The following is an 11,955-nucleotide window of genomic DNA, read 5'->3' as shown; positions in this document are numbered from 1 at the left end:
TATATATATATATACAGTATATATTAATATGATATATCTATGGTAAGTTTGGATTGCATCATCAGTATTGTGTGGCCCCACCAAAATGTTCATACCAAATTGCCACTGTTCATGTAGGCCTAGAGATATAATAACAATATAGACAGACAGTAATTCTCAAGATTCATCACTTCCTGCTCTCCATCTGAATTTTACACTATATAACAGTGTAATGAAGGCCCTCTCCATTACAAGCATTTGTGGACCGCTTTAAAGAGCACCAATTTATGGCTCCGGGAGATACCATGTATTAATTAGTAGAGGGGTGTTAGTAAAGTTGTATTCCCTGTTCGGGCTTTATACGATCTCTATGTGATGTGTAACAACCATAGAGATCATGCAGATGTTTGGCATTAGGATGTTAGGAATTTATTTTAATGTCTTTGTTATGGTTTAGGTAATTGTGTTATCAGGTGAGGGGCAGGGATACCTATACTGTAGTGGGGTTGAGGTCCTCGTCAGTGGCAGACTATATAAGGCTGCCAGATTCAATCAAGTCACTGCCAGGACCACATGCTGCCCGTGGTCCACCATGTAATAAGATGACTGTCATGTATTGTGATCATTGTTGGTGAAATAAACACCTGGTTGGTTTGCCCTCCTAACAAGTGGTGTCAAGAAGATGGGGCCTGCATCGCAGTGGGTAGTTTGGAATGACTAGAGGTACGAAGAATAATGACTAGAGGTACGAAGAAGAATGACCAGCGAGAGCCTGATGATGGCACATGTGCATCAGCTGACCAGGGTGTCAGGATCCCTGTCTGACCTGCTGTGTGTCAACCTCTGTATCCCCTGATCTCCTCTCCTCATGTGTTCTGTCATTCCCCTGTTTGTTATTGTGTGCCATGTGCTCTGTGATTTTCCTCTGCCTCCAGACACCTCCCATGGCCACACCCCTGATTAGTGCACAGCTGCCGACACTCCAGCCGATTACCTCCTGCAGGCTGACACACCAGATCCTTATCCCACTAATCATCCTCCTGGTACTATATCAACCCTGGTCCTGCAGTCCTGGATTGTCAGTCCGTACCGTACCTTCAACCCCCGTGCCGTCTTCAACCCCCGTACCGTCTTCAACCCCGTACCGTCTTCAACCCCGTACCGTCTTCAACCCCGTACCGTCTTCAACCCTGTGTTTTGCCTGCTTCCGGTGTCGGTCCACGGGAAACCACACCGTCAATCCTGTCTGTCATCCTGTGTCGGACCAAGGGATCCACACAGGTGATCCTGCCTGCCTTCCGGTGTCAGTCCACGAGAACCACACCGTCGATCCTGCCTTCTGTCCAGAGTACACCGTCGATCTTGCCTTCTGTCCAGAGTAAATAAAGTTTGTTCTGTACCTAAATCCTGTCTTGTGGTCTTGCTATTGGGTCCTGTCCTGAACTCCCTTCACACAGGGGGCTGTGGCAGCCAGCAACCAAGCAGGCAAGCTAGAGGAACTGTCAAGTCTGATCAAAAATGTTGCAGGTGAATGAAAAGAAAGAAAGAAGATTACAAACGTGTGCAGGTGGAGCTGGAAGAGGAGCAATCTCTAGGCGGAAGTGATGAAGTTAATGATCCAAATGAGGGAACAGGTCAGACAAACAATGCCAGACTTCAGAGGGAACCACCAGTCCGCAGAGAATCAAAGCTGCTCCCACTGTCACCAGATGATGACATTGAACACTATTTGACAACATTTGAAAGAATGGCACAAGTCTGTCGATGGCTAAAAGATGAGTGGGCTGTTCGCCTGGTCCCTTTGCTGACAAGTAAGGCAAAGAGTGCCTATGTATTCATGGACGTTGCAGACTCTGAAGATTATAAAAAAAACGTTAAAGCAGCAATATTGGCAAAGTATGAAATCACAGCAGATACATACCGCCGAGGGTTTCGGTCTATGAATATTCTTCAATGAGATACTCCACATGAGCTGTATGTTCGCCTAAAAGACTTGAAGACTCGAAATGGGTCAACCAGAAAAAGTCCACAGTGAAAATGATATCTGAGATGTTGATTCTTGAACAGTTCCTGAGGATGGTGCACCCAGACCTTAAGGTGTGGATCAGTGAGCATGACCCCCATACTGCAGAAGAAGCAGCTCAGCTGGCAGAAGTGTTCACAGCGATGTTACCTGTGTAATGGGGTAGGACATACTCAGTACTCTTGTCCACTTACAAACCAAACAAAGCCATCTCTCTTTTCTTCAGTCCCTAGACCAACTACACAACGTGTAGTTAAAGAGACAGCCCGTACTGCACCAATTCTAGTGAATGGTGACACTGGGGGGGTCAGACAGTGGTACTATCCAGCCTGGCGCCAAGGGACAAGTGGAGTGAGGATAAGACCTGCATAAGTTGCATTCATGGGAATGAGCATGTGTATTCTACTGCATATCTGACAGTGGGCGGGCAAACCTTGCTTTTGCCAGTATAGTAGCTTTGGCTCTCAACTTACCATATGCTGTCAGTGTTGGTAATGATGTCCCAACCCTCTTTGATTTTGTGCAGCATGGCAGAAAAGGACAAGCCTATCACACTTGATCCAGTAACTACGAAGGTTCAGAGTGCAGGGCAAGAATGCAGGGAAGCCCCATTGGTAAAAGCTGCTGTGGTTCCAGTTACAGGGACATCTAAAGCTTGTGTTATGGTGACCACAAGGGCTCAGATTTCAAAGGAAGTTCTCAAGGAGTTGCCATTATTTGGGGTTGATTGCCAGTCATTTTGTGTGGCCAGGAATGTATAGTCTTCTTGTGAGAAGGGGTGCACGGTCCCAGCTACAGCCATTGCCAATTATTGAGACACCCTTTGAAAGAATAGGCATGGATGTAGTGGGACCACTAGAGAAGAGTTATTCTGGTAACAGGTACATCTTGGTAGTCCGTGATTATGCAACACACTATCCTGAAACTTTCACCCTAAAGTCTGTAAAAGCCAGAAATGTTGCTAATAGCATTTTACAGCTGTTCTCCAGTGTTGACATACCTAGAGAGGTCCTGACTGACTGTGGGAAACGTATGTCTAGATTGCTACAACAGGTCTATCAGCTGTTAGGAGTAAAGGGAATTAAGAACACCCCTTATCACCCCCTGTCAGGATCCCTGTCAGACCAGGTATCTACCATGGCCACACCCCTGATTGGTACACATCTACAGACTTCAGTTGATTGCCTCCTGCAGGCTGACACACCAGACCCAGATCCCACTAATGAGATCTGGGCAGTATTTGAACTCTGGTCCTCCAGACCTGTGTTGTCAGTCCGTACAGTCTTCATGCCGGAACAGTAGTCATACAGGCTTCATTCCCAAACCAGCTTCAACCCGGTACCAACTTCATTCCCGAACAAACTTAAACCCGGTACATCTTCTGCCTGGTGCCTGCTAATCTGCCTGCCCTCCGGTGTCGATTCATGGGACATCACACTGTCGATCTGCCTGCCCTCCGGTGCAGATCCACAGGAATCACACCGTCGATCTGCCTGCAACCCTGTGTTGGACTAAGGGATCCACACAGTAATCCTGCCTGTCTTCCGGTATTGGTCCACGGAGAACCACACCGTCGATCCTGCATGCTCTATCTTATAAAATAAAGTATTTATTTTCCTCAATTTCTGTCTCGTGGTCGTGCTAACGGGTCCTGTCCAGAACTCCCTTGACAGAACGGACTGACCATTATGGACTCAGCAGACCACGGTTTGGTGCTTCGGATCTGTTTAGGGCAGGGGTCGGCAACCTTTACTATCCAAAGAGCCATTTTGCCCTATTTTTCACCAAATAAAATTTGTCTGGAGCTGCAAAAGCTATTTGAGATCACAGCTTATAAAGTTGTATATATAGTTATAATATATATATATACAAAAACTATAGTTTGTTTTTATGAAATTATAGAACAAGGATAAAGACAATTATTGACATTTTATTGCTATTTCACCTGTTAAAATAATATCAAACTCTTATGAAGAGGAGAAAAAACTTGTTCAGTTTGCTGCAGCAGTTGAGAAATCGCTCTTTTTCGCTCATCTCCAGCGTGATACTTTTCAGCAAATGTGTGTTTGTTCTGGAAGTGTCTTTCAACATTACATTCTTTGTTGTTTGCTAATTTCTCGCCACATTTCAAGCATACAGGTAAGCCAGCATCGTTGGCAGTGAAAGCAAATGAATACGGCCATGCATAATTAAACTCTATTTTCCTCCGTGACTTTGATTTTTTGGGGGATTTATTCATTGATAGTGTAGCCGAGGGTTTATGTTGCATCAATACTTTATGATAATAATAAAATAATAAACACGGGGCTCCGTAATCTGCGTTAAGACGTCAGCAACTTAATTCACTTTATGCAAGTCACTTACTTCTGTTGTGTCTCCTCTCCAGGGTGATCGGCCTAAAAGACTCCCCAGTGTACTTGGGCACCAATTTATGGTTCCTGGAGATACCATGTATTAATTAGTAAAGGGGTGTTAGGAAAGTTGTATTCCCTGTTCGGGCTTTATATGATCTCTATGTGATGTGTAACAACCATAGAGATCATGCAGATGTTTGGCGTTAAGATGTTAGGAGTGTATTTTAATGTCTTTGTTATGGTTTAGGTAATTGTGTTATCAGGTGAGGGGCAGGGATACCTATACTGTAGTGGGGTTGAGGTCCTCGTCAGTGGCAGACTATATAAGGCTGCCAGATTCAATCTAGTGCTGTCGCTGCCAGCACGACGTGCTGCCCGTGGTCCACCATGTAATAAGATGACTGTCATGTATTGTGATTATTGTTGGTGAAATAAACACCTGGTTGGTTTGTACCTAACCTCTGTGTCAGTCCTCCTGCTTCCAAAGTCCAGCCTCTGTGTGGTGTAACAAACAGTTTCAACCACTGTATATAATACACCCAATAAATTGTGTGTTTATTGGGGACCATCTTCAACCGTGGATTAATCCACGGGTTAGAGTGCAACAATGTGGCTCATTATAGTTTTTGGACAACATATTTTACAGAAGCTTTATTTCACGTCAGGCTTTGGATACACATAATTAATGGTTTGTCCAGCACTGCTTTATCTTCTCTTCTCAGTGAAGGACAAAGCGCGAGAAGAATGTCGTCCAGCTGTCAAAATATTTAGGGCCACTTCTTAGCTATTCGGGATCATACAGCAGCAAACTATGAATATGTTGGACAGTAGTGCTTTTGAAAAAACACATAATCATACTGTCTGAAGTGTAGTGAAGCAGCATAACGTGAGCATTATTCTGTTTAATCCAATACTTTTTTTTTTGTCAGCGCCTCTCAAAAGAAGAGATCATCATGTGTTTAGTTTATCTTCTAAAGTATAAAGTATTTTAGATAATATGGTTTACAGTATTGAGCTGCGGTCGGTCAAAGAGCAGGGTTTCACAGTTCGTCTTGTGGAGCATTAGAGGTTAAATCAATAGAGATGATACTAGTGTTGTTCAGCTGTTGTGACATAATGAGCTTCTTTGTGATGTTTGAGTTTGAAAGTGCATGTACTCACTCAATGTTTGGATGAATTCACAGTTTGAAATGTGTGTGTGTGTGTGTGTGTGTGTGTGTGTGTGTGTGTGTGTGTGTGTGTGTGTGTGTGTGGTGGGGGCGGGGGGGTACGAGAGGGTCAATATAGGGGGCAGAGGGCTTTGTCTCTGGAAGCACACTGTAGTTCTCTCTGTGTTTTCCTCGAGCCCGGTCAGGATGAGGACGGCGCTGTTGGTTGTTTATCTCCTTCCTGTGCTGACAGCGATAGCGCAGTCAGCCCCAGGTAAGAAACTCTTTGTTTTACCTCGTATTAGGACGGGACATTCTGATGCACCGGCCACTATGACAATCAGCTTCATTGTACTACTTTTCTAAGATCCCATCAGCCCAAGAAGTGTAGCAATTAATCTTTAAACACAACACAATAAATAACAGAGAAGAAGAATGACAATATTGACATTTGGCTAAATGGAACCATGTTCACATTGTCAGGAGCTACCAATAACAGCCTTGTTGTAACTTGATCAGTGTATGTGAGGTTTCTTTTTGGGGGGGGGGGGGGGGGGGGGGGGTTTGAAAGGCTTTTCTAAAACAATACCTGGATTAAGGGATTTCCAAACCCAACAAGAAATCCCTGGATTGACACTGCAGTTTTCTTTTGTTGTTGTTGTTTTTACAATCACTTACATGCATGTTACATCACTTTCCTGTAATTACTTACTGCCACTATAATTCGTATATATAACCCACATAATTTGTATGTAATCCACATAACAGTGAGTGATGAAGGGTGATGTAGGACAAAGAGCGACAAAGTCCATAGGGAGGAGGTTTGGGTGGAGGGGTGGTTGTAGTGACGCAAAACTCTCAGCTAGGTGACCGCTGTTTGTGTCCCGAGCAAAACCAGAAGTCAACGTTGATGTGTTTTTCACGTAACTTTTCACACTTAAGTAACGTCACTTCTGTAGTTATTGTAGTCCTAATGATGACTTATTTGTTGCGTAATTTCCATAGCTTTTTTTAACCCAAACCGCAATCTTGGTTTTTGTTGCCTTAAACGCTGCGGAGGCTTGTGCAGGGACACTGATCGCTCGTGTTGCTGGACTTTTGTTGGAAAATGCAAAAAAAAATTTTTCCGTAAGATATCATACGAATCTCTGTTTGAGGGTTAGCAAGCACAATTTGGGAAATGTCTGTCCATAATGTAAAATAAAGGTTAATTGTAACCTTGCACAAACATTGGTAATGGCCTTTCTACACACGCTTGTTTCTTCAGCAGAGAGCGTTGACCCTGTGGTTGCTCTGAAACATGGTCGAATCAGAGGGCAATATGTGACGGTGAAAGGCACGGAGAGGAGGGTGAAGCAATACCTGGGGATCCCGTTTTCCCGGCCCCCCGTAGGGCCCCTCCGCTTGGCTGCTCCCCAGGATACAGAGCCCTGGGAGGGGGAGAGAGACTGCACTCACCAGCCTCCCATGTAAGACTGGGCAACCACTAAATCACCATTTTTGAGAAACATTATTTTCTCCCTGGATGACACTCACTTCTCTCTCTTTCTATTTCAGGTGCATCCAAGATCCAGGGCTAGTTGTGAGCGTTTCTAGGACCATGTCAATGCAATACACCCCACCAGAGCTTTCAGAGGACTGTCTGTATCTGAACGTATACACTCCAGCTGAGGCAACGAAAGGGGACAAAGTGCCGGTGGGTTAAACAGACAGCGTGTATATGTAGGCGTGGACAAAACAACAGAATCTCCTCTCAGTGTAAATGTAATCCATGAAGGGAGGAGGTAACTTATGATGTTGTTGGAACTGGACCGAATTCTAGAGTAGGGTGCTGTTACCGTTGTCTACCCCGAGTATAGAACTGTTGAAGTGTGTTGACTGTTTATTAACTGAACAGAGCTTTCATGTCTTTGTTGATGTACAGATATGAATCCTGCTTCTGTTTATTGAAAGTCCCATATTGTAAAAAGTGAGATTTCCATCAGTTGTTTTTTTTAATATAAAGCAGGTACAGCCCGTATTCAGACACTGTGCCTTTAAACGAGCCGTCACGACCGTAACGCGGTCGTGACGGCTCGTTTAAAGGCACAGTGTCTGAATACGGGCTGTACCTGCTTTATATTAAAAAAAATGTCACAACTGTACAGTCTCCGGTTATAGTGCTGCGAAACTCTAGTTGATGCAGCGACTCACCGACAGCAGCGGCACTGTGAAGATGGCGACTGCTCAGAGATTGGAACACCTGAAACGCTGACCAATCAGAGCAGACTGGGCTTTTTCAGGAGGGGGGGGGGGGGGCTTAAAGAGACAGAGCGTTTCAGACAAACGTGAATACAGGTATATATTCAGACAGACCGTATGAGAAAAATGATGTGTTTTTTAAAAAGAAGACATGTAAACATGCTTTAGTGGAAACCCAAAATGTATGAAAATGAGCATATGTCTCCTTTAACACATGTCCATGGTCTGTTTCTCTACAAAGACCGATGATTCTGCCCACTACTTCATATGATCTCAGCGCTTCTTCTTCAGTGCTTGCACTTCATTTCATTTGAACTGACTTAAACTCCTTCCAGCGCTTCAAATTTCCTTCATTGCTTTCAGTGTTACGACATTTATAGTGTTTTCATCACTTTGTCTTTACGTGACGCTTCATTTGCTATTAGTAGCTCTTGCACAAACTGAAATTTAGACGGTTTTCAGTGCTTCGTTACCAAATAACACTTCATCTACTTTTAGCGCTTTCTAGAAGATAGAAGTCTCAACTGCTTTTATCTGTGTTCCTTAACTGACTCTTCAATAGCTTTCATCTCTTACTCTTCAGCTGACAGTTCCAAATATTTCAGCTGTAGGCTATTTTTTAGAGCCTATATTTCAAGTGCTTACAGTGCTTACACTAACTATTTCCAGTGCTCACATCAGCTACAACGATGCAATTAAGCAATCGCATGTAGCTTGCGGCGTTTAATGGACACGCCTTAAGAGACTCGAAACAGTACAGTTTTGTAAACAACATATTCATCTCAGTTTATAATGGGCCTGCCTGTGTAGTCTTTTATTTGCAATGCATCACGATGAAGGCGGTGCATTACAAATGGTTGTAGTCCTACTGTACTTTCTGTCGTGGAGAGCTGTGACCAGCAGGCTGCTGTCTTGTGTGTCAGGTGATGGTGTGGATCCACGGAGGAGGTCTGTCGATGGGTGCAGCTTCTCAGTATGACGGCGCTCCATTGGCTGCGTACGAAAACATAGTGATGGTTATTATTCAGTATCGTCTCGGCATCCTGGGACTCCTGAGGTAAGTTTGTGTTGCTCGTCACATTTCTGTATGTATCCACAGTGGCAGTTTTCCAGACTTTTCTCTGTGAAATGATTCTCTAAGAAGACAACGTTTTCCTGTTTCAAAGCACTGGAGACGAGCACGCTCAGGGCAACTGGGGTTTCTTGGATCAGCTAGCAGCGCTGAGATGGGTCCAGGAAAATATCGAGGCCTTTGGCGGCGATCCACAAACCGTCACAGTGGCTGGAGAATCCGCAGGAGGCATCAGTGCATCGATACTGGTGAGAAAACAAATCACCGGAAGAAAAGAAACATGTTAGTTACATATATTGACATATTTTAACATGTGTAGGTGAGCCATACCAGAGCTAATTCATGAGTGCACCTTGATCATGTTAATGCATATACGTGTCATTCCTTATGAACAGACTCTGTCTCCACAAGCAAAAGGACTGTTTCAGAGGGCAATCTTTCAAAGTGGAGTAGCAACACTTGGGACCTACACTACAAGACATCCTTTGAATCATACCAAGGTACTGTCATATGTAAACTGAGCAGATTAGCATGTTTTGAACATGTACTTGTACCAACAGTAAAGCTGCATTAATTCATTTTTTTGGGCCACTTGGTGAATTAAGACAAAACAACAATGACATATTATAACCTGATGTAGTTATTTTATAAATTTAAATATCCACCAGACTTAAAGCAATATAAGATTGTCATTAAATTCTTGTTTGTGTCCACCTGATGAATGTAAATACAAATTTTATTGAACTTTTAGCTCTGTTTTTGGTCTCCACCAGCTCCTGAGAAAAACACATCTGTCTCTTTAGCTGCTAAAGTTCACCAGCTACTCACTAACTTTGTCCGTCTGCTGTTGGCTGCTGGACAGGTAGTGTACAGTGGGTTCATCACAACTTAGTCAGAGGTTGATGAGAGCGGGAAAAGAAAAAAAAAGATCCAGAATAGACTAAGAAGCTCCGTAGAGCTGAAGGGGACTCCCGAGTTGAGTGATAATTCTCTGTGGGAAATTCTATGTTACCTAATTTGTATTACACACAGCCATTTGATCTACTGCTATTATAAACATTTAAACGCTAAACAGAATGAACTTTTCTAAAGTAGAGGTTCAGAGGCTTGAACATTTTCAGCAAAGTACTACTGTTGATCATTAACTACCAAACCCCCATTGATACTGCTGGATATTTTGGTTCTTTAGTGCAATGGCCAATAAATATAAGTATATTCTTTTAGCAACTTCCACACGTACCAGACTAAAATAAGTACGGATTTTCACTTTGTCTCGAGAAACATCAGGGTACATGTGCTTATGTATTGTTTTTTATGGATCTCTTCTTTATACCTAGATTGTTGCCAACCTTACTGGATGCGACCGCAGCAGCACAGAGGAACTGGTCCAGTGTATGAAGGGGAAAAGTAAAGAAGAGCTAGTTGATGCAACTAAAAAGGTACATGGTCTCGTGAAGATGTGCGGGGCAGATGTAGAAAAGTATTTAGCTCTGATTTGATCGTGTGTTTTATTGCATTTCCTGGATCCTTCTGTCGTTAGAGAGTTAGATTATGAGGCCAACACTGACCAAAAAACGTCTCATTTTACAACGTTTCTGCGCGTGTTTCCAGATAGAAGAACCTTTTGAGGTTGTGGATTCCTAAAAGTAAAACAAAATATATATCAGCTGAAATATCAGCTGGTATATCACAGAGGGTGAACAAACGAATGGAAACCTCACCAAAAAAGAAATTCTAAATTTGGTTTCTTTGGTACACAAGGTTCTGTGTAAAATGCCAGATCTGAATTTCAAGTGTTGTCCTTAACTTTAGCCACCAGATGGCAGCCTGTGAACACTCTTGGCTGGTGAACAGCTGGTGAATGTTTGGTTCATCCACTCATCCAGTTCAATAGCAGTAAGTAGTGTCCTGTGTTTAGATGAAAATCTTCCTGGGAGCCGTGGTGGACGGAGTGTTTCTCACTGACACAGCTGAGGAGCTGCTCAAGAGGAAAGAAGTGTTGAAGGTTCCAGTGATGATGGGAATAACCAACCATGAGTTTGGATGGATCCTGCCTCAGGTCACACAGCAGTCAATGCTATTCACACATAATACACATAACCTCTGTGACAAGTCCATCCTGAAGTATTTGTTCTTCATACTGAACTAATTCTGAAGCATTGTCCCATGCAGAACTTCGTCCCTCCTGGCTGGGAGAACGGCATGAACAGAGAGTCTGTGCTGGGAGTGATGAACATGTTCTATCCTGCAGGGGTGAGATCTATGAGCGCTGATGCTGCTGTTTGAATGATTTTAATTGACGCCGGGAGTTGTTTTTATATTTCTATTTATTGTATGTGACATTAACAGTTTATATTGAATTACATTTTTTTTTTTTTATTTGCATTACTACTTTTAATTTACCCCTTAAATATATAACTACAACTATTATTTCAAAACAAGATGGTGGTATCAATAGCAACAGTTTAATTCAATTTTTAAAACTTGATTCATCCCTCACAGGGCAACTTGAGGCAAGCAGGTTGCAAACCCTAATGTGCATAAACAGATTGTGTATCTAAAACTGTAGGCCACGGGGACCAGATTTTGGTATCTGACGCGTTCTGGTTTTCTGGTTGTAGTCTGACTAATCACGTTGGAGCAGCCCGACATTAAAGGCAGGCTGTGTGGAGAGCTAGGCGGAACTCATTGGCTGAAATGCTGTCTGGGAACCCACCGGCTATCGTCTGATGATGATTTTCGATTTCGATTGGTCTAAAATGAGCTTGTAAACTGGCTACTTGTGAAACAATCCAGTCGCACACGTCGTCTTACAACTCCAACTCCAGTCTCACATCTCACGGAAAAAGGAAGTCTTAGCCCCGGAAATATAGTCCCTTACCCCAAAAGGCTCATCTGTCGTCAGATAGCTGATGGGTTTCTAGCCTGTGTAACACAAATATATACAAAAATGTCATTCACACACATAGAACCAGTCCAAAAATACAAAAGATGATCATTTAAGGAAGAGGTTGAAATGCTCACAGTCGTGGCCATCCATGAACATCAGTGTTTCATACTGCAAAGGAACTTTACTAGAATTAATTTACTTACTTTGGCTGGTTTTCAGGAAAAAAAACCCACTTTGATTTGTATTTG

General features: G+C 43.1%; 1 protein-coding gene across 3 annotated transcripts in view; it reads left to right on the top strand.

Annotated features, from left to right (window-relative positions):
• Window positions 1–5,695: 5,695 nt before the first annotated feature.
• The window catches only part of ces3 (carboxylesterase 3), an 8,771-nt gene continuing 2,511 nt past the window's right edge, over window positions 5,696–11,955 (top strand). For 2 of the 3 annotated variants that reach the window (XM_068724062.1, XM_068724060.1), the window contains exons 1-9: window positions 5,696–5,778; window positions 6,772–6,973; window positions 7,062–7,200; window positions 8,669–8,802; window positions 8,912–9,065; window positions 9,213–9,317; window positions 10,155–10,256; window positions 10,736–10,876; window positions 10,990–11,070. In XM_068724062.1, coding sequence (XP_068580163.1) covers window positions 5,712–5,778; window positions 6,772–6,973; window positions 7,062–7,200; window positions 8,669–8,802; window positions 8,912–9,065; window positions 9,213–9,317; window positions 10,155–10,256; window positions 10,736–10,876; window positions 10,990–11,070 — 1,125 coding nt within the window. In that variant the 5' untranslated portion in view covers window positions 5,696–5,711. The remainder of the gene's footprint in view (window positions 5,779–6,771; window positions 6,974–7,061; window positions 7,201–8,668; window positions 8,803–8,911; window positions 9,066–9,212; window positions 9,318–10,154; window positions 10,257–10,735; window positions 10,877–10,989; window positions 11,071–11,955) is intronic. The other variant, XM_068724061.1, reaches the window with a different exon arrangement.

This window comes from Cebidichthys violaceus, unplaced genomic scaffold, assembly GCF_023349555.1.
Source record: "Cebidichthys violaceus isolate CVI_PGR_0920_01 unplaced genomic scaffold, fCebVio1.0.p SCAF_3, whole genome shotgun sequence".
NCBI classification, from domain to species: domain Eukaryota; kingdom Metazoa; phylum Chordata; class Actinopteri; order Perciformes; family Stichaeidae; genus Cebidichthys; species Cebidichthys violaceus.
This window is presented reverse-complemented; position numbering and strand designations above follow the sequence as displayed.